This window comes from Microcaecilia unicolor, chromosome 5 (genome assembly GCF_901765095.1).
Source record: "Microcaecilia unicolor chromosome 5, aMicUni1.1, whole genome shotgun sequence".
NCBI classification, from domain to species: Eukaryota; Metazoa; Chordata; class Amphibia; order Gymnophiona; family Siphonopidae; genus Microcaecilia; species Microcaecilia unicolor.
Window position 1 is genome coordinate 213566510 of NC_044035.1, and position 26908 is coordinate 213593417.

Consider the following 26908-nt stretch of genomic DNA (forward strand, 5'->3'; position numbering starts at 1 on the left):
TCTGGGGCTCCACGCAAAATCTCACCTCGTGGGGTATCCTTGATCATGAGGAAGGTTAGAAATCAGCCTACAACTACAAGGGGGGAACTTGTCAATGATCTCAAGGCAGCTGGGACCACTGTCACCACGAAAACCATTGGTAACACATTACGACATAACGGATTGCAATCCTGCAGTGCCCGCAAGGTCCCCCTGCTCCGGAAGGCACATATGACGGCCCGTCTGAAGTTTGCCAGTGAACACCTGGATGATGCCGAGAGTGATTGGGAGAAGGTGCTGTGGTCAGATGAGACAAAAATTGAGCTCTTTGGCATGAACTCAACTCGCCGTGTTTGGAGGAAGAGAAATGCTGCCTATGACCCAAAGAACACCGTCCCCACTGTCAAGCATGGAGGTGGAAATGTTATGTTTTGGGGGTGTTTCTCTGCTAAGGGCACAGGACTACTTCACCGCATCAATGGGAGAATGGATGGGGCCATGTACCGTACAATTCTGAGTGACAACCTCCTTCCCTCCGCCAGGGCCTTAAAAATGGGTCGTGGCTGGGTCTTCCAGCACGACAATGACCCAAAACATACAGCCAAGGCAACAAAGGAGTGGCTCAGGAAGAAGCACATTAGGGTCATGGAGTGGCCTAGCCAGTCACCAGACCTTAATCCCATTGAAAACTTATGGAGGGAGCTGAAGCTGCGAGTTGCCAAGCGACAGCCCAGAACTCTTAATGATTTAGAGATGATCTGCAAAGAGGAGTGGACCAAAATTCCTCCTGACATGTGTGCAAACCTCATCATCAACTACAGAAGACGTCTGACCGCTGTGCTTGCCAACAAGGGTTTTGCCACCAAGTATTAGGTCTTGTTTGCCAGAGGGATTAAATACTTATTTCCCTCTGCAGAATGCAAATAAATTCATATACTTTCCACAATGTGATTTTCCGGATTTAATTTGTGATGTGCTATCTCTCACTGTTACCAATAACCTACCCTTCAATTATGGGCTGCTCATGTCTTTGTCAGTGGGCAAACTTACAAAATCAGCAAGGGATCAAATACTTATTTCCCCCACTGTATGTCCTCTCAGCTATGCAGATACAGCACTGAATATTGGCCGCACCCAGATAACTTCCAGGTGCGGCCAAACACCCTGATAATCAGTGTCGGTATTCAAATTCAATTCAAATCAATTCTTGTATACCACTAATATCCCCTTTCCAGGGTTGAGTGTGATTTACATTCTAGGTGAGACAAAAGAAAATAGTATTAGTGTGAGGTTTGAGAAACAGATACCATTGGATTAATGCAGAAGACTAAAAACATTAAGGAAAGAATAATGGATGATACTAGGAGGTAGCTGAACAGGGGCAGGTACTAAGTACCTGGGTCTAATTTAGTCACTGTTTGCCAGCACTTAAAGAGACACTGACCACTGCCGGCTGAATACTGCCCTCTTTACTGATAATTTAGGCCCGCCATTCATTTTTCTAGCATTTTGAGTCTAGTGCTAATCAGAACTAAGCTCCTAATTTTTTTCCCCACCTTAAACCCACCCTTGCTGCCAGCCTCATTTTATGCCCCTAGATTAGTGAAAAAGTTTTAACATAAATGTAGGAACTCAGCCTTAATAAATTTTCAAAGAGTCGTGGGTGTGTGTTTTCTAAGGGAATAGCCAGGAACACAGTTCTGCTACTTCTTTTCAGTCTGCAGGCAAGAGGGGAGTTCTGCTCTAACCCCTACCCTCCAACCAGCCTGTAGGGAAGAGGAAGAAGGGAAGGGTGAGCCCCCCTGCCCCCCCTTGATGAATATATATATATATATATATATATATATATATATATATATGTGTGTGTGTGTGTGTGTATGATATTCATGGGAATAGTTTATTGCACTTTTGCCGCATTTCATTATAGCATAACACATATCAAACATATAAACGGCAACCGACTCACCTCGCGTCAAGACATGATGACGTCAGAGGGCGGAACAGAGAGGGAAATGGAGTTGGAGTCACAGTCGGACGCTGCCGCCTGGAAACGAACATCGCGCGCATCAACCTCCCCCCTTCCCCCCATCCCCGCTGCCGCTCCCGCCCTCCTACTTATCGGGCCCCCTGCACTGACCTGACAGCGCCTCTTACCTCCGTGTGGAAGCGCTGTCAGGTCAGTGCAGGGGGCCCGGCACGGAGGGGGGAGGGAGCGGCAGCGAGGAGGGTAGCTGGAAATCTCGCCCGTTTTAACCTAGTACATATATAAAATTGTGTTTGATTAGTACAATTGCATGTTCATAGCCCAGCACACACACAAAAAATCAATACAACAAACATATACATGACAGCCACTCAAAGCAGTAAATAAGGGCAACTTTTACTAAAGCTTAGCATGAGCAAATGGATATTAGCATATGTTAAGTGTCACATGGCCCATGGGCATAAAATAGAATGTGCAACATTTAGTGCGTGCTAAGGTCCATTAGCAGGCACTAAGCTTTAGTAATACGGCCCCTAAGTTCTCAGCTTCTGCCAGTATCTAGTATGTATTCATGTAGGCTTGTAACTCACACTAGAACTACTATAAGCAATTGCAGATCCACTGCCTCCAACGGATCTGCAATGTACTCCGCAATCTCAACGCTTTGTCCATGCTCTCAAGCAGAGACCAGAGCAATGTCATCCTTCCTGCTGCATGTAAGGGTTTAATTAACACAAGATGATGCTTAACCAACTGAAGCAAGAATTTTTTCTACATGAGTATTTCAAGCCTTGAATACCCTTTACTTTTAAGTTCTACTATCCAATTCCTTAATTTGGAACACCCCTCCCCCCCCCCCACACACACACTTCCTCCTCCCAACAGAAATTAGGGCTTTTGAACAAGGTAGATGTGCTTTTACACATTAAGTGGGTGTGGCTTGAACTCAAACTCTCTTGTCCAAGAATGGTAAACTACAGTCATTTTTAGGCTTACAGGATTTTATTATTATTAGCATTTGTATAGCGCTACCAAACACACGCAGCGCTGAACACCTGATACAAAGAGACAGTCCCTGCTCAAAAGAGCTTACAATCTAAATAATACAGACAGACGAGACAGTTACGAGTGAGGGAATTAATGGGAGCTAAAAAGCAGCACAACAAATATTTATAAGATTGTGTTACAACTATTAGATCCAAGAAATAGGTTAATTTGAATAATTTGGCTAATCAGAAAAGATCTGTTTTTAGCATTTGAAGACTGAAGTTTACCAGCCTTGGTCTACAGCAATTTAGGGAACATATAACCCAATTTTACAGAGACAAGGGTAGAAAGGAAACAAGTTTTATAAAATGTACCTGAACTTGTTACATTTGCCGAAAGCATCCCTTCATTGTCTTTGTCGGGTATGTTAGCAGATTTACACCCACTTTGCATAGCTTCTGTCAATGTATCTTGTCTTCCTCTAGACAATGCTGATCGTTTCTCTAATTCTGTTGCAGCAAGGTTTTCCAGAAAACGTTGTCTACACAAGTAAAGGGAAACAGAATAATTTTCAGTGTGCATGACAGACAAATATGACATGTGTCTCTAATGTATGTCATTAGGTAAAGGCTTACCTGTCCCTACTTAGAAGGAAAGTTATGATGTAACCGTTATGTGGCAGTGCCACCATGGAAACCCCCTTTCTTTAGGGCTCAGTGTTAACAGTACACCCTCTATCTAAATATCAACCATCATGTATTTTATTTGACGTATATGAATGCAACTTTATTTAAGATATGGCATTTAATTTCCAAAGAAGTTATTTCAGTTTATTTTTGGTGGTAGAAATCTTTTGTCAAGGCTCATTCATTAAAGAACTGTGTTCCATTTTTAAAGGCCCGTGGTGCTGTTTTTTTTGTTTTAACTGGCAAGTTAAACATGTGCTGTCTGGTACTACATTAAAGGTTAAAGACTTGTGCAGCCCTATTCTACACAGAATGGAGAGAGAAGAATTGAAGTGGCCAGAATGAGAAATGCTCAATTCCAACTTCTATGTGTAGCTGACCCATTTTACAAACATATAATTTTAGCTTGGTTTCATTATGGAGAAGGAAATAAATTACATAGGTTTAAGGAGAATGACTCATAAGAACACAAACATAAAAATTTCCATGCTGGGTAAGATCAAAAGTTCATGTAGCCCAACATCCTGTTTCTAATAGTGGCCAATCCAGGTTACAAGTATCTAAAAGAATCCCCCAAATAAGAAGATTTATTGCTCCTTACTCTCAAAAATAAACAGTGAATTTCTCTGGATCTACCTTAAAATTTTCTGGACTTATCTCCAGGATTTTGTTCAAACCTTTTTTTAAACACAGCTACATTAACTGCTTTTACCATATCTTCTGGCAACGAGTTCCAGAGCTTAGCTATGCATTGAGTGAAAAAACATTTTCTCTCATTTCTTGTAAATTATTAATATTAACGTTATATAGTGTACCCTAGTCTTTGTACTTTTTGAAAGAGTAAACAAAAGGTTCACTTATGCTTTAATTCATGCCTGTGATAATTCTCTCTGTTCATGCTTGTTGAATGTTTATTTTCATATTTGATCTATTTAGTCACCATTTTTAAATTTTACTTTTACAAACAGTGGAACCCTGATATAATGCACCCTGCAATAACACAAATCCGCATATAACACAATCATTTCTTGGCTAACCCCTTTTTTATTTTTAAAATTTTTTTGCATACAGTTCCTTTTGCAACAGATCAACTTTTGGTTCATGATCTATTGATCCCGCTATAACACAACCCTGCATTAAGTTTCCTTTTACCAAACCACACTAAAAAGTAGCCGGCACTGGTGTCAGCGTATAGGTTTTCCATGTGGTGTGGCTACTTTTAGCGCAGTGGTGAAATGGCTGTCTTGGCATATTTTTCTGTAACGGCCATGCACTAATTTCCCAATTAGTGAGTGGCCATTACCAGGTGAGCTCTTACTGCCACCTATTTAGGAAGTGGTAAGGGCTCCAGCACTACTCCTGTGCTAATTGGGTAGCATACAGTAATGTGCCCTCACTACCTGATTAGTGCAGACACACCTACTCTCCCCCCATGGGCATGCCTCCCACGCTGAAAAATTAAAAAAAAATTTCCAGTGGGGTCTTAGCACACACTGAGCGGGAAACCTTAGCGTATCCCATGGTAATGCCCTTTTGCACGCATGGTAGGCCTGCATTAGGCTTACCGTGCCTTAGTAAAAGGGCCACTTAATGCAATATTTCATGTATTAGAATCATAGCGTTATATCGGGGTTCCACTGTATTTATCAGTTCTTCTTGCTACCATTGAGGGTTTCCATGGTGCATTAGTTTCAACACTTTATTGATCAGGTATGCTTCCTTTAAATTTCCCTTTAAAGTTCTTGTGTGAATTACATGGATATGCCTGTTCAGTTTTAGTTTGATTTATGATATATCAGTTTAATATTGTCTGCTTTTTAAATCAAGTAACTTTGTAAAGTTGACACTATGGGCTAGATTCTATATATGATGCCTGAAAAATCCACGCAGAAAAAAAAATACATCTAGGGGTAATCTCTAAAGTATGCTTAAATTTCATAAAATAGGTTAAATTTCCATGTGGTATATAGAATACACCGAGTGCCTAGCCACGTGACTGAATTTGGTCACGTCCATATAGGCCATGTTTTACTTGGCGTAAATCCAGACACCTAAATTCGGCACAGGGTGGGTATATTCTATAATACTGCAAATAGATTTAAGCAAGCCCATGCCCCACCCATGGCCATGCCCCCTCTATGTGACTTAGGATTTACATGCACCACGTTACAGAAAACACTGAGTTGTGCGCGTAAATCTTAATGTCAATTACTGATGATAATTGCCAACTGACAGTGCTGATTAGCTAGTTAACCAATTAAATTACACACATTGTTACTTAATAAGCTTTGAATTCCATGTGGAAATCTCAGCGTGATATATAGAATCCCAGGGTATATGCATTCTTTTTATATCATTATGTTTGTATTTCTTATGTTTTTTAAAATATACTAATACATAAACCTGCTTATAATCGAACGAGAAAAACGCCCAAGTTCCGACCTAAATCGGGAGATGGACGTTTATCTCACAAAAACGAATAACGCGGTATAATCGAAAGCCGAACTTGGACGTTTTCAACTGCACTCCATCGTGGAAGCGTAGAAAGTTGACGGGGGCGTGTCGGAGGCGTGGTGAAGGCGGAACTGGGGCATGGTTATCACCCCTGACTCCCCCAGTGGTCACTAACCCCCTCCCACCACAAAAAATGATGTTTCACAACTTTTTATTTTCACCCTGAAATGTCATACCCACCTCCATGGCAGCAGTATGCAGGTCACTGGAGCAGTTGTTAGGGGGTGCAGTGGACTTCAGGCAGGTGGACCCAGGCCCATCCCCCCCTACCTGTTACAATTGTGCTGCTTAATGCTTAGTCGTCCAACCCCCCCAAATCCACTGTACCCACATGTAGGTGCCCCCCTTCACCCCTTAGGGCTATAGTAATGGTGTAGACTTGAGGGCAGTGGGTTTTGAGGGGGATTTGGGGGGCTCAACACACAAGAGATGGGTGCTATGCACCTGGGAGCTGTTTTACCTTTTTTTTTGTTTTTGTAAAAGTGCCCCCTAGGGTGCCCGGTTGGTGTCCTGGCATGTGAGGGGGACCAGTGCACTACGAATCCTGGCCCCTCCCACGAACAAATGCCTTGGATTTATTCGTTTTTGAGCTGGGCGCTTTCATTTTCCATTATCGCTGAAAAACAAAATCGCCCAGCTCACAAATTGTCGAATAAAACATGGACGTCTATTTTTTTCGAAAATACGGTTCAGTCCGCCCCTTCACGGACCCGTTCTCGGAGATAAACGCCCATGGAGATAGACGTTTTCGTTCGATTATGCCCCTCAAAGTGTGTTTCATTTTCAATATGTTATCCAGTTTATTCCCATTGTATTACTTATATACATTTCAATATTATTTATTTTAAATATCATTGTGCTCATCTGTTTATTAATTTATCTTATTTCATATCTGTGGGCTTTAACAGTATCAGCTATTTATCTATTTATCCATTTATTTATTTATGCATCCTATTTGTAAGTGCCACCTATTTATTTAATTGGCTACAGTGCATATATTTTACATAATGTTTCATGGGATTTGTTTGGTTTACCTATTCATTCATTTATATTGATTTTACATTTGATTGCTGCTCTAATTAGTCATTTATTTATTCATGTATTCATTTTGTTTGCCATTTTTAGATTTTGTGACTCCTGAGACAGGCCTTCTTTGATGAATATCCTTGGTCCATCCCTACTCCTTGTGTACTTGCTTGATCTTCTTTGTAGGTTTTTTTTCCCCCCTTTGGCTTTGTCACTTTTACTCTTTCCACTCCATTCAGATTTTGCAGACCTTTATCATATCCTCCTTCATCTCCAAGTTGAAGAACTCTAACTTCCTTAGCCTTTCTTCTTATGAGAGAAGTTCTATCCTCTTTATAATTTTGGTCACCTTTCTCCGTATCTTCTCTAATTACAAGATGTAAGTAACAGAGGCGTAGCCAGGTTTTCACATCAGGGGGAGCAGACTTTTGTAAAATAGGCACCAGTGCAAGGCTGAAGGGCCGGGAGAGAAAAAAGGTTTAAAATCCTCATAGGCATATATGTGTGGTCAGTGACTCAGTTGTTTGAGGAGGCTAAGATGGAGTGAGGTGGACCTAGAGTGGAGGTTGGGGGCAGGGCAGGGCTAGGTAAAATCCTTAGGGTGAAGGCAGCACCTATGTCAGCAGCAAAGGGACAGTGAGGGCACTTTTGAACACAGCAGTAAAGGACCTCTTCACTGTGTCTCTGGTGCACCTGCACTAGTCATTTCCCCCTAGTATCTCTATTACTGAAGGTATTTACACAGAATACACTCCAGGGAATTATGTGCCAAAAACATCCATATACTGTACCACAATAATACTAATTATTAAACAGAATAGTATTTACAGTATTCTGTAAATATATGCAGGTACTTTTAAAACTTGGCTCCCAGTCAGTCCAAGCTCTCTAGTCCAGCATCTTCCTGTTGGCCATGTGAACAGTGATGTTCAGCAGCACTGTAACACAAAATCCTGTGGTTACTGGCAACTATAAGATGATTTGGCTATCACATTTTTGTAAGTTGCCAAATGGCCACCAGGTTTACTGCAGAGTTACAAAACATGTTTGGAATAGGCATTATCTATATTAGATGAATCCAATAGTTAGAGAAGTGAGAGGAGAACCAGAGAAGCCAGGGTTCAAATTCTACTGCTGCTCCATTACCTCCTGTACAAACTTAGAGTGTAAGCCTCCAGAGGCAAGAAAATACCTGTTGTAGCTAAATGTAACTCACCTCCAGCTCAACATACATGTAGAAAATCTACCATAGAACAGTAGCACTGATTCCTATGATTTAAACAACAAGAACCCTAGGTAAGAACAGGCAGCACAACAAACAATACACAGGACGCTAGAATACCAATACACCTACCACTGGTACAACAGAACAAGTGGGACTGCTACAGAATTCTACACAGAAACTATTTGCCAACAGAATACTACACCTCGGTCACACACCAAATACAGAACAAATTAGAAATATAAAGACAAAAACTGAACTGGGAAACCGAAGAAGTCAAACTCGGTATGTACCACAACATAGGAAAAATAAAAACAGAAATGAATTCCTCTTGTACTGAAAAAAAAAATACAAAGACATCCATGATACACATTTCCCAAAGCTAACGTATTCCACCAAATAAATTCAGATAAAACACTTTCTACCTTTGTTGCCTGGGTACTTTATTTTTCCAAGCATACTGTTTCCAGTTTCTTCTTTTCTGTTTTCCTGTATGTCTTCTGCTCTATTTCCAGTAAGTGCAGTCCATTTGTCCTTTCTGCATGTTACTCTTATCGTTTCCTATTCCCTCACTATACCTCTCTGATATATTTCCTCTCTCTCTCTCTGTTTTCTGTCTCTCCCCTCAAATTTCACCTTCTTGCTCTTCAGTCCTCCACCTATATTTCACTTGCCAGTACTTTCCATGTCCTCCTCTCCCCCCTACGTCTCCTGTGTCACTCCATCCCTGGCCTCAATCCCTTCTCTTTTACCTACTCCTCATTAGTACAATGCTTCCCATTACTAAATGGACTTGGGAAAAATCCACAATTCCAGGAATAACATGTATAAAATGTTTGTACGTTTGGGAAGCTTGCCAGGTGCCCTTGGCTTGGATTGGCCGCTGTCGTGAACAGGATGCTGGGCTCGATGGACCTTTGGTCTTTTCCCTGAGTGGCATTACTTATGTACTTATGTATACTTACTATCCTCCTCTCACACTCCTCTCCTTGAGATCTCCCCATGGTCTCTCCCACATGGTTCCACCATGCCAAGTATCTCCCCCTCCCTCCCCCTTCTTTCACCCTTGTGGCTCAGCATCTCTCTGTCCCTCCCCTCTCCTCCACCAATATGGTCCAGAATTTCCCTGTCCCCGCTCCCTTCTCTTCCACCCCTATGGTCCAGCAATTCCCTTTCTCCTCCCCCTTCCTCCCTATGGTCCAGCAACTCCCTATCCCTTCTTCCTTTCCCTCCACCCCTATGGTCCAGTAACTCCCTATCCCCTTTACACCTATGGTCAAGCAACTTTCTGTCCTCTCTCTCTGTCCCTCCACCTTTATGGTCCAGCAATTCTCTGTCCTCTCTTCCTTTCCCTCCACCCCTATGCTACAGCAACTCCATGTTCTCTCTCTTTCTTCCCCCCCCCCTTTATGGTCCAGCAGCTCCCTCTCCCCCCTCTCTCTCTCTCTCTCCCTTTCCCACACCTCAAAATGAAGCTTCAGTGTTCAGCAGGGTAGTAGCACGGAGAGGAGAGCCTACTCAGGAAATCCAGCCTGGTGCCAAGAGAAGTGGCAATACATATCCCCAGTGCCATGCACCTTTCCAGGTTGAATAAGCGGCAAACTGCACAGTAAAAATAAAAGCCTGCTAAGCATGGTTTAGTCTCTGCTCCTTATCTCTTTGATCGCTGTCCAGGACCTCCTGTCTATTTTGTATGTTTTTCTCTCCTTCTCTCTTCTTAATTTCTTCCACTCTGATTTTTTTTCATGATCAGCTTCCTCTGATACTTTTTTTTTGCCTCTCAAAGTCTATCCCTCTTTCTCATCCTCCAGTCTTCCAGCTCTCTCTTTTTACTGCTTCTATCTACCTTTCATCCATCAATTTCTAACATCTCTCCTGTCTTCCCTTCCCTCCTGTTGAGCGTCTCCCCCTGGTCTCCAGTTCCACCTTCCTTCCTCTACAGCACCACCCCCTGATCTTTCCTTCTACCTTCACTCCTCTGCTTCCAGCATGTCAATCTCCCTTTCCACTCTCCTCCATGCCTAGCATTACCCCCCACCATTTCTCCTCCCACAATTCTCCATGTACAGCATGTTCACTGATATCCCCTTCCACCACGTCCCCCAATCTCCCTTTCCACCCTCCATACCCAGAATGCTCCCCAACTCTCTTCATTCCTCTGTGCCCAGCATGCCCCCCAATCTCCACTTCCACCATATCCAGCATGCTCCCCAATCTTCCCTTCCACCCTTCCTCTATGTCCAGAATGTCACCTTGATCTTCCTTCCCCACTCCTTCCTTCTTGCCCAGTGTGTCCCTCTGATCTTCATTTTCCACCTTCCCTTATGCCCAGAATGTCCTATGATCTCCCTTTCTACACCCAGTGCGTCCCTCCAATCTCCCTTTCCCACCTTCCTTGCTACTGCTGAGCTGCAATGTGTGTTGAGCGCACCAGTGATCCTCAAACGCTACCTATGGCAGCTCCACATTTTAAAATGATGACTGTGACCTCTCGCTGTAGTCTTCAGAGAGTTTGATGCCACAATTTTAAACCATGGGGCCGGCACAGGAAGCAGCAATTAGGGGATTGCTGCTGCCTGACCGGATGCCAAAGTCACCTCAATGCATGAGGGTAGAGGACTTTGGCATGTGAACTGGAGTGGGAGACCCAATGAGTGTGTCACAAGCAAAATGCGTGTGACTACGTATGTTTGCAGAATAAGTGATTCACATTCCACTCTACTCATTATTTTAATACTAGTAAAAAAAGGCCCGTTTCTGACACAAATGAAACAGCCGCTAGCAAGGTTTTCCTCGGAGTGTGTATGTTTGAGAGAGTGTGTGTGAGAGTGACTGTGTGGCAGAGAGAGAGAGTGAGACTGGGTGCGAGTGTGTGTGTGTGTGACAGAGAAAGAGTGAGACTGGGTGCGAGTGTGTCTGTGAGAGAGAGAGAGTGAGACTGGGTGCGAGTGTGTCTGTGAGAAAGAGAGAGAGTGTGTGTGTGTGTGAGAATGAGAGTGTGTGCCAGGGGCCCCCCTCCCCCTTCCTGCCCCCTCCCTCCCCCTCCCTCTCCCTTCCCTCCCCTCCCTGTTCCAGGGTCATTCCCTCCCTCCCTTCCTCCGACTTTCAGGGTCGTTCTCTTCCTTCCTCCCTCCCTCCGACTTTCAGGGTCATCCCCTCCCTCCCTCTCTCCCTCCCTGCCTCTGACTTTCAGGGTCCCCCCTCTCACCCTCCGACTGTCAGGGTCCCCTCCCTCAGGGTCCCACCCCCCCCCCTGAGTTTCAGGGTCCCTCCCCCCTCCCTCTTTCAGGCTCCCTCCCTCCCGAGGAGTTGTTGCGGCTGCCCACACACCCTCCCATGGGGCCCAGAGGGGCAGCCGCGGCCGTCGCCTGGTTTCCTCCTCTTTCACAACGCTCCGACTCCTGAGATCCCCCCTCCCAGCGCAGGAATGTGCACCCGCGTACCAGCTCGGCACAACAGCACACTCTCTGTGGCTCTTCCAACTGCGAAGAAAGCCACGGACACAGGCAGCAAGATAGAACGTTGGAGGTGAGAATTATTATATAGGACTAGTAAAAAAGGTCTGTTTCTCAAAAAGTTGAAACAGGCGCAAGCAAGTTTTTCCTCGGAGTGTGTAAGTTTGAGAGTGTGTGTGTGAGAGTGACTCTGTGAGAGAGAGAGTGAATGTGCGAGTGTGTGTGTGACAGAGAGAGAGTGAGACTGGGTGCGAAGTAACCTGTTCCAGGGCAGAGGGAGCTGCAGCGAACGAGCGAAGTTAGCGAACTCGGAGCCGACAGGCGCACGCCACGGCACCCCCCAGCGGCGGCACCCGGGGCAGGGCGGACCGCCCCCACCTTGGTATGCCACTGTATCCACTGATGGTATGGTCTATGGCTTGGGCTTCTGATTTTAGGTCTTAACAAATAAACACTGATAAAACATCCAAGGCTGGATTAACAGTGTATTAGGCCATAGGCAAACATATATATGTGGACCCCCTACCATGGACTCTCCCTACAATCTCCAGATGGTATGGTCTATGGTTTGGGCTTCTGATTTTAGCTCTTAACAGATAAAGACTGATAAGACATCCAAGGTTGGATTAACAGTGTATTGGGCCACAGGCAAACATATATATGTGTGCATCCTATTTATTTATTTAGATTTTGCTCACACCTTTTTCAGTAGTAGCTCGTGAGTTACATTCAGGTACACTGGATATTTCTCTGTCCCAGGAGGGCTCACAATCTAAGTTTGTACCTGAGGCAATGGAGGGTTAAGTGACTTGCCCAAGATCACAGGGAGCAGCAGCAGCGGGATTTGAACCGCCCACCTCTGGATTGCAAGACCGGTGCTCTAACCACTAGGCCACTCCTACACTCCTACCATGGACTCCTATCACCACCACTGGCCTCTCCCCCCATTGTATTTGTAACATTTGTCCTTTCTTATCTATTTACACCCTGCTCCTCTCTTTGGTAATTTCTAAAAATCGACTACTGTAACTCTCTCTATGCTGGTTGACCCTTGCACTCCTTGAAGTGCCTTCAACTTATCCAATCAACAGCAGTTAAAATCATTCATCGTGCACACCATTTCGACCACATCACTCCCCTCCTCTGCCTCGAGCACTGGTTACCTGTCTCTTTCCATATCTGCTTCAAGCTTCTTTTGCTAGTTTTCAAAGGACATTTTCCCTCTGCACCTGCCTACTTACATCAGCTGCTGATTCCTTCCTCCTCATCCTGTCTCCTGTGCTCCGCATCTGATCACCTGCTGTGTGTTCCTTCACCAACCACTCTTTACCTTACAATTTCTCATGACACTGCTTGCAGCTAAGCCGTAAGCTTTGGAACTCTCTTCCCCCTCTCTTTGGTCCACCCCATCCCTTCCTTCAAAGTCCTTCTTAAGACTTTTTTTTCCCCAAGCTTTCCAATCCTCCCCCTCTTAGGGCCTCTCTTGGCCTTCCTTTTTACTCTGGCTGGCATCTTCATCATACTTTAAAGTTTTCCTGTAAACTATTCAGTTGCCTGTTTGGATCTATTTTGCAGTATATCAAGCCCAAATAAATAAGTGCTGAATATCAGCACTTAACTGGCCAAGTGCCAACTCTGCACTCAGAATGCTTCCGAAATAGCCAGTTTTCAGTTTGGCGCTAAGCAGTTATTTTCAGTGACAGTAATCAGTTAAGTGCTGCTGAAAATTTGTCAATAGTTCCAAACAGGTGATTTAACCAGCCAGCTTAAATCGCTTTGAGTATCAACCCACAATTTTAAGAAACCCCTAAATTAGCTGGAAAATAAAACAACAGAAGCTCTATATTTTCAGGTTTAGTTCAGATTAAAATGTTGGGGTCGGTATTCTAAGAGATTTAATAAGCAAGAAAGGCTCCTGCACAGTTAAATGTTGCTCAGCTAACTATCCCCTAACTGCTTAGGTGAGGAGTGGGCCATGGGTAGAGTTAGGGGAGAACACCAACTTAGTAAGTTAGCAGCAATATTCAGTCCGCTAACTGACCAAGTAAGCACATAAAGTTAGGACAACAAAATAACTGTCCTAACTTTATATACTGAGTTAACTGGGTAGCTGTCAGAATACTGGCCGATGCCTGGTTAACTTCTGGGTCAGTGTTGAATATCCGGGTTTAGGTCAGCCAATGTCTAGAAGTGGCTTGTAAGCCACTTACTGCTGTGGGCTGACTATTAGGCCCGTTATTTCTCTGAATTTATTATTAGCAATTCACAAAAAGCCCAATGCCTGTATGTTTACGTAAGAAAAATAAATCTACTCACTTGAAAATACTAGTTTCTCCAAAGCCATTCATCCTGCTTATCTGCTGTGTGGATGTAGTGAGAAGATTATGTGATTCACTGTGGTAAGGATATGTACTTTCAACACAGGATCTGATGAAAAGAATGAAGACAATGACATAAGAAAGTATAGTGAATAATCCTAATAGATAAGTGTTTTTAACCTATAAAATAAACTGAAATTTTAGGCATACTGGTTTTCACCAGGACAATTTTGTTAAAAGAGTTCTAAACATACTAGCCCCACTGGTTTTAACCTAATCAAACTTAAAAGCTCTGGTTTTCAGGATATCCATATCAAATACACATGAGATAGATTTGCAAATACCGGACACCTAAGAGGCAATATTCAAAAGCATTTAAAGTAGCCAGCACCCAATGTTTACTGAATAAGTGCCTTTGTTGGAAAAGAAGTACCAGCAAACATACACATTTTGGAAATATAAGGTGATATATCTTGGAGGGGCCAGGGGTGCTCTGAGAGATGGGAAAAAGTTACAAAGAAATTCAGCTTCTGTCCACTTATCTTATCCATTTAAATCTGAATGCAGAAATAGAAGTCCTAACCTTAAATGGATACTTTATATGTTTAAAATTATGACTACATAATCAGCGGTCCAGGTTACAAGGACAGGCTGACTGAAAATCCGCATAAAGATACAGATAACATATCTGTATATTTTAAAATGTTGACCACCCCATTGAATACTGACTTCCTAGAAGCCAATTTTCCATAGAGCTCATAAATGAACACATAGGTTGGGGTCACATTAAAGTTGTTTCAGATTCTTTGAGAACAGAGACAAAAATTACATTGCACTGAAAATATTAATTGCTAATATACTGGCTCAGAGCAAAAGAGTCATCAGACCCATTATCCTGCTTCCAACAGTGGCCAATCCAGATCACAAGTATCTGGCAGCATCCCACAAAGCGGACAGATTCTATACTGCTTGCCCCAAATGGTTTATGGACATTTCCTCTAGTAGCATGAAAAAGAAAAATAATTTTCTTCAATTACTTTTAAATTTACTACTGTGTAACTTCACACCCTCTAGTCTCTATATTTTTTGAGAGAGTAAACAACTGATTAACATTTACTTGTTCAACTCTACTCATGATTTTAAATTTGTATCATATCTCCCCTCAGTCATCTCTGCTGACTGGAACACCGAGGCAGCACCCGTGAGCACTTCACCGTGATCCGTCTCTTACCACTCTCACCAGACTGCAATCAATCAAGGGAGCCGCTCGATCGCCATTTTACAACTCAGTGAACGAGGGAACAGCTCCACCCCTAATCCCAATGCAGACACCGTGGGAACTTCATACCCAAGATCTCCTGCACCCACTATTGCTGACTGGAATACTGAGGCAGCACCCACGAGTACCTTGCCATGCTCCATCATCTCTTCCCACTGTCACCAGACCACAATCAGATCAAGGGAGTTGCTCCGTTCGCCATGTTACAACTCAGTGAACGTGGGAGCAGCTCCTCCCCTAATCCCGATGCAGATGCTGCAGCAACTTAACTGTGGTGCGCTGATGCTCGGCGCACTGCATAGTATGCACCTTGAGTGGCGCAGAGCCCAGCCTTCTTTCTCTTTCATGGACAGAGGTCCAGAACCCGACTCCCCCAGCTTCACTTGCAGACATTCTGTCTCTAAATTCACTTGCTTCCAAGCTTTACCTCGCTCTGCTCATTACCAACAAGATGTGGACAACTTACCTAATAATACTATTGGCAGGGCTAGTGGGCCTGGGTGCCGGCCAAACAGACCCTAATATCCAAACCATCCTTGTCTTACACTCATCAAAACACAAACACCTGTGCAAGAAAAAAGCAAAGAGCCCTGGTACCTGCAACTCTGAACACATCGAATCATCCCCAAATTGTACCGAACAGACCGCGAGAAGCAGACTTAGAAGGCCAAGACCACGAACAAACCAGAGGAACTTATACAATTTAATCTTAATTCCCTGCCACAAATCGTACCAGAACACGCCATCCCTTGTTACCGTTCCCATGCATGTACTCCAACGCTAGATTGGTCAGGAATAAGCTACTACTGTTCAATGACCTGATTGTATCAAGTGATTTTGGCCTTGTCTTCCTGGCCGAGACCTGGCTACATGAGAAGAAGCCCTGAACTATCTCACCTATGCCCACCAAGATTTACCGTTCTACATTCCCCAAGACTCCCCAAAAGGAGCTGACCATACTTTACAAAAGCTTTCTTCACCTGGCCCTGATAGACTCAGACATTGCACCTGGCCTTGAGTTCATGCTATGCAGACTAAAGGATGATACCAATATGTCTCTCAATGGGGTAGGAGTCCTGCTGTTATACAGACCTCCAGGGCCATGGCAAAGCATTCAAGAAAAATTGTGCAAACTACTAGGCTTCTGCTTCTCCAGATTTGCGAGACTGGTAATCATAGGTGACCTGAACTTTCCATTCGGGGTGGATTGGGACTTGATATACTGCCTTTCTATGGTTTTTCCAACTACATTCAAAGTGGTTTACATATTATATACAGGCACTTATTTGTACCTGGGGCAATGGAGGGTTAAGTGACTTGCCCAGAGTCACAAGGAGCTGCAGTGGGAATCAAACCCAGTTCCCCATGATCAAAGGCTGCTGCACTAACCACTAGACTACTACTACTACTACTACTTAACATTTCTAGAGCGCTACTAGGGTTACGCAGCGCTGTACAATTTAATAAAGAGAGACAGTCCCTGCTCAAAGATCTTACAATCTAATAGACTGTCAATACTCTTTCACCCCAGGGTAGTTAGTCTCAAATCATCTCTAACATCCTGCAACCTAACACCTGACTGTTTGACCATCACATCACATGTTGAATGGTCTTAAACACCTTAGTCAGACCACTTCTTAGCCCACTTCAACCTTCACCTCTGCATGTCCCCAACCGACAAAGGTAGAAGAGCTGGACCTACCATAAAAACAAGGGGACGAATCGACATGGACAGATTCTGGAAGCTAGTCTCTGACACGCTTGGCTCAAACAAGAGCGATTTACAGCGAGAAGATGCCCAAACAATGAAAGCTGAACGTGACCTAATCACTAAAGAGTCCCTAGATACCACTGACCGGAGAAAAGCCGGAGGGTCAAGTCCCTAAACCATAATCCATAGTACACTGACCATTTCAGAGACTTGAAAAGCTCCTGCAGACACCTAGAAAGACCGTGATGGAGAAATCAGGACTCACAGACAAAACACAGATGGAAAGCAGCTGCAAGATACTACAAATTTCACTGTGCAGAAGCCAGAAAAGTCCATTATTCCACTCTAATCAGCATCAAAGACCTCAATCCTAAAAAAAAAAACTCTTTTCCCTGAACAACCTCATCTCTCCTCCCAAACCAGCCTTTCAAACAATAAACTCTCAACCCAATGCACAGGACCTAGCTGACTACTTCCACAACAAGGTGCAAAAGATCCATGACGACCTCATAGCAAATGCTACATACCTGTAGAAGGTATTCTCCGAGGACAGCAGGCTGATTGTTCTCACTGATGGGTGACGTCCACGGCAGCCCCCTCCAACCGGAAACTTCACTAGCAAAGGCCTTTGCAAGTCCTCGCACGCCCATGCGCACCGCGCATGCGCGGCCATCTTCCCGCCCGAACCGGCTCGTGTTCGTCAGTCCCGTATGTAGCAAGACAAAGACAAGGGAAGACACAACTCCAAAGGGGAGGCGGGCGGGTTTGTGAGAACAATCAGCCTGCTGTCCTCGGAGAATACCTTCTACAGGTATGTAGCATTCGCTTTCTCCGAGGACAAGCAGGCTGCTTGTTCTCACTGATGGGGTATCCCTAGCCCCCAGGCTCACTCAAAACAACAAACATGGTCAATTGGGCCTCGCAACGGCGAGGACATAACTGAGATTGACCTAACAACTTATCCAACTAACTGAGAGTGTAGCCTGGAACAGAATAAACATGGGCCTACGGGGGTGGAGTTGGATTCTAAACCCCAAACAGATTCTGAAGCACTGACTGCCCGAACCGACTGTCGCGTCAGGTATCCTGCTGCAGGCAGTAATGAGATGTGAATGTATGAACAGATGACTACGTCGCAGCTTTGCAAATCTCTTCAATAGTGGCTGACTTCAAGTGGGCCACTGACGCTGCCATGGCTCTAACACTATGAGCCGTGACATGACCCTCAAGAGCCAGCCCAGCCTGGGCGTAAGTGAAGGAAATGCAATCTGCTAGCCAATTTGAAATGGTGCGTTTCCCCACAGCCACTCCCCTCCTGTTGGGATCAAAAGAAACAAACAATTGGGCGGACTGTCTGTTGGGCTGTGTCCGTTCCAGATAGAAGGCCAATGCTCTTTTGTAGTCCAATGTGTGCAGCTGACGTTCAGCAGGGCAGGAATGCGGACGGGGAAAGAATGTTGGCAAGACAATTGACTGGTTCAGATGGAACTCAGACACTACCTTCGGCAAGAACTTAGGGTGAGTGCGGAGGACTAATCTATTATGATGAAATCTAGTGTAAGGGGCCTGTGCTACCAGGGCCTGAAGCTCACTGACTCTACGAGCTGAAGTAACTGCCACCAAGAAAATTACCTTCCAGGTCAAGTACTTCAGATGGCAGGAGTTCAGTGGCTCAAAAGGAGGTTTCATCAGCTGGGTGAGAACGACGTTGAGATCCCATGACACTGTAGGAGGTTTGACAGGGGGCTTTGACAAAAGCAAACCTCTCATGAAGCGAACAACTAAAGGCTGTCCTGAGATCGGCTTACCTTCCACATGGTAATCGTATGCACTGATTGCGCTAAGGTGAACCCTTACAGAGTTGGTCTTGAGACCAGACTCAGACAAGTGCAGAAGGTATTCAAGCAGGGTCTGTGTAGGACAGGAGCGAGGATCTAAGGCCTTGCTGTCACACCAGACGGTAAACCTCCTCCATAAAAAGAAGTATCTCCTCTTAGTGGAATCTTTTCTGGAAGCAAGCAAGACACGGGAGACACCCTCCGACAGTCCCAAACAGGCAAAGTCTACGCTCTCAACATCCAGGCCGTGAGAGCCAGAGACTGGAGGATGGGATGCAGAAGCGCCCCTTCGTTCTGTGTGATGAGGGTTGGAAAACACTCCAATCTCCATGGTTCTTCAGAGGATAACTCCAGAAGGAGAGGGAACCAGATCTGACATGGCCAAAAAGGAGCGATCAGAATCATGGTGCCTCGGTCTTGCTTGAGTTTCAACAAAGTCTTCCCCACCAGAGGTATGGGAGGATAAGCATACAGCAGGCCTTCCCCCCAATCCAGGAGGAAGGCATCCGATGCCAGTCTGCCGTGGGCCTGAAGCCTGGAACAGAACTGAGGGACTTTGTGGTTGGCTCGAGATGCAAAGAGATCTACCAAGGGGGTGCCCCACACCTGGAAGATCTGGCGCACTACTCTGGAGTTGAGCGACCACTCGTGAGGTTGCATAATCCTGCTCAACCTGTCGGCCAGACTGTTTACACCTGCCAGGTATGTGGCTTGGAGCAACATGCCGTAATAGTGAGCCCACAGCCACATGCTGACGGCTTCCTGACACAGGGGCGAGATCCCATGCCCCCCTGCTTGTTGATGTAATACATGGCAACCTGGTTGTCTGTCTGAATTTGGATAATTTGGTGGGACAGCCGATCTCTGAAAGCCTTCAGAGCGTTCCAGACCGCTCGTAACTCCAGGAGATTGATCTGCAGATCGCGTTCCTGGAGGGACCAGCTTCCCTGGGTGTGAAGCCCATCGACATGAGCTCCCCACCCCAGGAGAGACGCATCCGTAGTCAGCACTTTTTGTGGCTGAGGAATTTGGAAAGGGCGTCCCAGAGTCAACCCCAGTAGCTCCAGGAGTCGAATAGTCATCTGCATGGACTGCGGAGCTCCCGCCTTGGATGTGTTCTTCACCAGCCAATCGTCAAGATAAGGGAACACGTTTACTCCCAGCCTGCGAAGCGCTGCTGCTACCACAGCCAGGCACTTCGTAAACACCCTGGGCGCAGAGGCGAGCCCAAAGGGTAGCATACAGTACTGGAAGAGACGTGTGCCCAGCTGAAATCGCAGATACTGCCTGTGAGCTGGCAGTATCGGGATGTGCTTGTAGTCGTCCTTCAAGTCCAGAGAGCATAGCCAATCGTTTTCCTGAGTCATGGGAAGAAGGGTGCCCAGGGAAAGCATCCTGAACTTTTCCTTGACCAGATATTTGTTCAGGGCCCTTAGGTCTAGGATGGGATGCATCCCCCCTGTTTTCTTTTCCACAAGGAAGTACCTGGAATAGAATCCCAGCCCTTCTTGCCCGGATGGCACGGGCTCGACCGCATTGGCGCTGAGAAGGGCGGAGAGTTCCTCTGCAAGTACCTGCTTGTGCTGGAAGCTGTAGGACTGAGCTCCCAGTGGGCAATTTGGAGGCTTCGAGGCCAAATTGAGGGTGTATCCTTGCCGGACTATTTGAAGAACCCAACGGTCGGAGGTTATAAGAGGCCACCTTTGGTGAAAAACTTTCAACCTCCCCCCGACCGGTAGATCGCCCGGCACGGATACGTTGATGTCGGCTATGCTCTTGCTGGAGCCAGTCAAAAGCTTGTCCCCTGCTTTTGCTGGGGAGCTGTGGGGCCTTGCTGAGGCGCACGCTGCTGACGAGAGCGAGCGCGCTGGGGCTTAGCCTGGACCGCAGGCTGGCGAGAGGGAGGATTGTACCTATGCTTAGCAGAAGAATAGGGAACAGCCCTCCTTCCCCCATAAAAACGTCTACCTGAGGAGGTAGATGCTGAAGGCTGCTGGCGGGAGAATTTGTCGAAAGCGTTATCCCGCTGGTGGAGCTGTTCTACCACCTGTTCGACTTTCTTTCCAAAAATGTTGTCAGCTCGGCAAGGGGAGTCTGCAATCCACTGCTGGATCCTATTCTCCAGGTCGGAGGCACGCAGCCATGAGAGTCTGCGCATCACTACACCTTAAGCAGCGGCCCTGGACGCAACATCAAAGGTATCATATACCCCTCTGGCCAGGAATTTTCTGCACGCCTTCAGCTGCCTGACCACCTCCTGAAACGGCTTGGCTTGCTCAGGAGGGAGCTTGTCCACCAAGCCCGCCAACTGTCGCACATTGTTCCGCATGTGGATGCTCGTGTAGAGCTGGTAGGACTGAATCTTGGCCACGAGCATAGAGGAATGATAGGCCTTCCTCCCAAAGGAGTCTAAGGTTCTGGAGTCTTTGCCCGGGGGCGCCTAAGCATGCTCTCTAGAACTCTTAGCCTTCTTTAGGGCCAGATCCACCACACCAGAGTCGTGAGGCAACTGAGTGCGCATCAGCTCTGGGTCCCCATGGATCCGATACTGGGATTCGATCTTCTTGGGAATGTGGGGATTAGTTAATGGCTTGGTCCAGTTCACCAGCAATGTCTTTTTTAGGACATGATGCATGGGTACTGTGGACGCTTCCTTAGATGGAGAAGGATAGTCCAAGCGGTACCGATACCGGAGACCTCACCTCGGGCAAGGGGCCAGCCGTCGCCTCACTCGACGGCACCGGTGGCGCAAGCACCCCCGGTACCGGAGAAGGGCGCAACAGCTCTCCCAGAATCTCTGGAAGAACGGCCCGGAGACTCTCGTGCAGAGCGGCTGTGGAGAAAGACTGGGAAGCCGATGCAGGCTTCGAGGTCAGAGTCTGTTCCGGGCGTGGAGGCGGTTCCGGGCTGTCCAAGGGGGAGCGCATCGACACCTCCTGAACAGAGGGTGAGTGGTCCTCCCGGTGCCGATGCCTTCTGGGTGCCGACTGCCTCGGCGACCCAGAGCTCTCGGTACCGAGACGGGAAGGAGACCGGTGACGATGCTTCTTTGACTTCTTCAAGCGAAGCATGTCACCGGAGCTTCCCGGTACCGACGAGCACGTAGAATCCAACCGTCGCTTCCTCGGGGTCGAGGCCGAAGAAGGTCGATCTCGGGGGGCTGTACCGCAGGAGGCCTCAGGGCAGGGGAGACCCCACCCTTAGGCTCACCGCCACCAGCAGGGGAATGGACAGCCCTCACATGCACTCCAGACGAAGCACCACCGTCCGACATCAGCAATAGCGGAGGTCCCGGTACCACCGGCGTCGACGCAGCCTTTCAATGTCTCGGTACCGATGATGCAGGAGGTAGAAGCCTCGATGCAGTCGATGCCGATGCTGAGGTCAAAGACTTCGATGCTGTCGACGTCGATGCACTCGATGCCCGTGCTGTTGTCATCGAAGAGCCCGAGAACAACGCGTTCCACTGGGCCAATCTCGCTACCTGTGTCCTCTTTTTCAAAAGAACACAAAGACTGCAGGCCTGCGGGCGGTGCCCAGCCCCCAGACACTGAAGACACGAAGCGTGCCAATCAGTGAGCGAGATTACCCGGGCGCACTGGGTGCACTTCTTGAAGCCGCTGGAAGACTTCGATGACATGGGCGGAAAAATCACGCCGGCGAAATCGAAATTCGCGATGATGACGAAAGGCACCAAAAAGAAGGGAGAAAAAAACCCGTACCGAGGCCAAATAGGCCGGTCCCGAAAGCGAAAGGAAACTTACGCGGGGAAAAGCTGGAAACACGGGAAAGGGGTAAAGACCGGAGCGGTCTCTTTTTTTTTTTTTTTTTAGCGAAAATCACGAAGACGCGCGAGGTCAACTTGAGGGGCACGAAACGGCGGCAAAACACGACCGTCCCAAGCGCGGACAAAAGAAGACTGACGAACACGAGCCGGTTCGGGCGGGAAGACGGCCGCGCATGCACGGTGCGCATGGGCGCGCGAGGACTAGCAAAGGCCTTTGCTAGTGAAGTTTCCGGTTGGAGGGGGCTGCCGTGGACGTCACCCATCAGTGAGAACAAGCAGCCCGCTTGTCCTCGGAGAATAATAATCATAGAACATAACTCAGCTTCCCTAGCGATTGCGTCAGCTTCAGATGACAATGCTCCGACAGACAGACTGTGGGATGTCTTTGAATCAGTCACTAAAGACAACATGCTAAAGCTTCTCCTGAGGCTATTAACCTGCTGCTGTGCTTTAGACCTATATCTCCCCCCGCACTATTCGCTTGCCCACCAAGGTTGATATTCTCTTGGATCGCCCAGTTCATAAACAGATTAGTAGCACATGAGATTTTCCGAACATAAATGAGCCATATTGCCCTCACTCCCATCCCCCAAGGCTCAGAACCTCTCTTGCATCCAGCTTTAGACCTATAGTGAGTATACTGCTGCTCACTAAACTCCTAGAAACAATCATAGCCCAACAACTATCCAAGTACATAAAGTTCTTCTGCTACCAGCCCACACAATTCAGATTCAGACCACAACACAGCACATAGTCTCTCTCCTCCTAGTCCTCACCAGTCAGAAAGCAAACAGATCATCCTACTACAGTATGACATATCCGCAGCCTTCGATCGACCACAGCATACTACTGAATAGACTCAATGACCTGGGTATATCCGGCCTAGTGTTGGGCTGGTTCAGTGACTTCCTAAGAAATGGATCCTACTCAGTCTGGAAGGGGGGCACACTATCAAAAAGCTGGGCACCCACATGTGGTGTCCCCCGGGCTCACCATTATCTCCCATGCTATTTAATCTATTCAAGACCACTCACTCCAACCAGGGCCGTGCCTAGGGTCTCTGGCGCCCCCCTGCAGACTATCAGTTGGCGCCCCCCCCCCCCCGGTGAAAATGATCACGCCCCCCCCCCCCCCCCCCGGTGAAAATGATCGCTCACCACTTGCCACACTGACAGGAACTGTCAGCAATATTCTTAGAAACAAATTGCTATACATTGCAAAATAAGATAGCAGATGTAAATTCTCAAAGTGGACATATTCCAAACGCTAAAATGAAAATAAAATGATTTTTTTTTACCTTTGTTGTCTGGTGACTTTCTTTTTCCGATCATGCTGGCCCAGTATCTGAGTCTGCTGCTATCTGTCCTCTTAACTCCATTTCCAGGGCTTCCTTTCCATTTATTTCTTTACTTTCCTCCTTTCTTCTTCATTTCTTGCTCTATATCCATTCCAGCAATTTCTTCTCTCTCCCTGGGTCCTGCCCTCCCATCCATGTCCATTCTTGTCCCTCTCTGCCCTTCCCTCCTCCATCCATAGCCAGCAATCCTCCTCTCTCCCCTCCCCTCCATTTCCAGCAATTTGTCCTCTCCTGGGCCCCCATGTCCATCCTTGTCCCTCTCTGCCCTTCCCTCCTCCATCCATAGCCAGCAATCCTCCTCTCTCCCCTCCCCTCCATTTCCAGCAAATTGTCCTCTCCCTGGGCCCCCATGTCCATCCTTGTCCCTCTCTGCGCTTCCCTCCTCCTCCATCCATAGCCAGCAATCCTCCTCCCCTCCATTTCCAGCAATTTGTCCTCTCCCTGGGCCCCCATGTCCATCCTTGTCCCTCTCTGCCCTTCCCTCCTCCATCCATTGCCAGCAATCCTCCTCTCTCCTCTCCCCTCCCCTCCATTTCCAGCAAATTGTACTCTCCCTGGGCCCCATGTCCATCCTTGTCCCTCTCTGCCCTTCCCTGCTGCATCCATAGCTAGCAATCCTCCTCTCTCCCCTCCCCTTTCAGCAATTTGTCCTCTCCCTGGGCCCCCATGTCCATCCTTGTCCCTCTCTGCCCTTCCCTCCTCCATCGATTGCCAGCAATCCTCCTCTCTCCCCTCCCCTCCATTTCCAGCAAATTGTACTCTCCCTGGGCCCCATGTCCATCCTTGTCCCTCTCTGCCCTTCCCTGCTGCATCCATAGCTAGCAATCCTCCTCTCTCCCCTCCCCTTTCAGCAATTTGTCCTCTCCCTGGGCCCCCATGTCCATCCTTGTCCCTCTCTGCCCTTCCCTCCTCCATCTATTGCCAGCAATCCTCCTCTCTCCCCTCCCCTCCATTTCCAGCAAATTGTACTCTCCCTGGGCCCCATGTCCATCCTTGTCCCTCTCTGCCCTTCCCTGCTGCATCCATAGCTAGCAATCCTCCTCTCTCCCCTCCCCTTTCAGCAATTTGTCCTCTCCCTGGGCCCCCATGTCCATCCTTGTCCCTCTCTGCCCTTCCCTCCTCCATCCATTGCCAGCAATCCTCCTCTCTCCCCTCCCCTCCATTTCCAGCAAATTGTCCTCTCCCTGGGCCCCCATGTCCATCCTTGTCCCTCTCTGCGCTTCCCTCCTCCTCCATCCATAGCCAGCAATCCTCCTCCCCTCCATTTCCAGCAATTTGTCCTCTCCCTGGGCCCCCATGTCCATCCTTGTCCCTCTCTGCCCTTCCCTCCTCCATCCATTGCCAGCAATCCTCCTCTCTCCCCTCCCCTCCATTTCCAGCAAATTGTACTCTCCCTGGGCCCCATGTCCATCCTTGTCCCTCTCTGCCCTTCCCTGCTGCATCCATAGCTAGCAATCCTCCTCTCTCCCCTCCCCTTTCAGCAATTTGTCCTCTCCCTGGGCCCCCATGTCCATCCTTGTCCCTCTCTGCCCTTCCCTCCTCCATCCATTGCCAGCAATCCTCCTCTCTCCCCTCCCCTCCATTTCCAGCAAATTGTACTCTCCCTGGGCCCCATGTCCATCCTTGTCCCTCTCTGCCCTTCCCTGCTGCATCCATAGCCAGCAATCCTCCTCTCTCCCCTCCCCTCCATTTCCAGCAAATTGTCCTCTCCCTGGGCCCCCATGTCCATCCTTGTCCCTCTCTGCCCTTCCCTCCTCCATCCATAGCCAGCAATCCTCCTCTCTCCCCTCCCGTCCATTTCCAGCAAATTGTCCTCTCCCTGGGCCCCCATGTCCATCCTTGTCCCTCTCTGCCCTTCCCTGCTGCATCCATAGCTAGCAATCCTCCTCTCTCCCCTCCCCTTTCAGCAATTTGTCCTCTCCCTGGGCCCTGCTGCTGCCCTCCCATCCATGCCTGTCAGCAATTCTCTCCCCTGCTCTGCCCTCTCCCCTCCTGTCCAATGATTTCTTCTCTCTCCCTGCCCTGCATCCATACATCGCCAACAATGCTCCTCTCCCCTACATGTGGCAGGCTGCAGCGTTTTTGCGATGCAGCTCTGGCTCTCCCTCCTGCCTTCCTTGGTTCCCTCTCTGGCTCCCCGATCAGCCCCCCCCCCCCCCCCCGCGTGTTTTAACCTTTACGCGATGTCAATCAATGAAGAACGCACACCAGACTCGTTTCCAGCTTCTCTCTTCACACAGTATCCCGCCCTCGCGGGAACAGGAAATGCATCATCGCTGACGCTGAAGGCGGGATACTGTGTGAAGAGAGAAGCTGGAAACGAGTCTGGTGTGCGTTCTTCATTGATTGACATCGCGTAAAGGTTAAAACACGCGGGGGGGGGGGGCTGCTGATCGGGGAGCCAGAGCGGGAACTAAGGAAGGAAGGAGGGAGAGCCCGAGCTGCCTCGCAAAAGCGCTACGCTTGTGAGGGCAGCAGGGACGTCCGAAGTCCACGATTGGGCTGGGACGCCGGGGCGAGGGTAAGCACCGCGGCGGCGCCCTCCAGAGGTGGGCACCCCCCTGCGGCGCTTACCTCGCTTACCGCATCGGCACGGCCCTGACTCCAACATCGTTCTGAAGATGAACGCATACTAACATATGCCAGCGATATCCTGATGCTAATTCCTGTGAAACCAGCTCTCTAAAGTACTTCTGAAAGAGTAGGTTGTGCATGGGCAAGACCAACAAGTGGGCCACAGACCACATGCTCCAGCTAAACCAATC

General features: G+C 47.5%; 1 protein-coding gene across 1 annotated transcript in view; it reads right to left on the reverse strand.

Annotated features, from left to right (window-relative positions):
- The window catches only part of FHOD1 (formin homology 2 domain containing 1), a 586414-nt gene that overhangs the window by 171908 nt on the left and 387598 nt on the right, over nucleotides 1-26908 (reverse strand). The window contains exons 11-12 of the mRNA XM_030203753.1: nucleotides 14170-14280; nucleotides 3325-3491 (exon numbers count right to left, since the gene is read on the reverse strand). Coding sequence (XP_030059613.1) covers nucleotides 3325-3491; nucleotides 14170-14280 — 278 coding nt within the window. The remainder of the gene's footprint in view (nucleotides 1-3324; nucleotides 3492-14169; nucleotides 14281-26908) is intronic.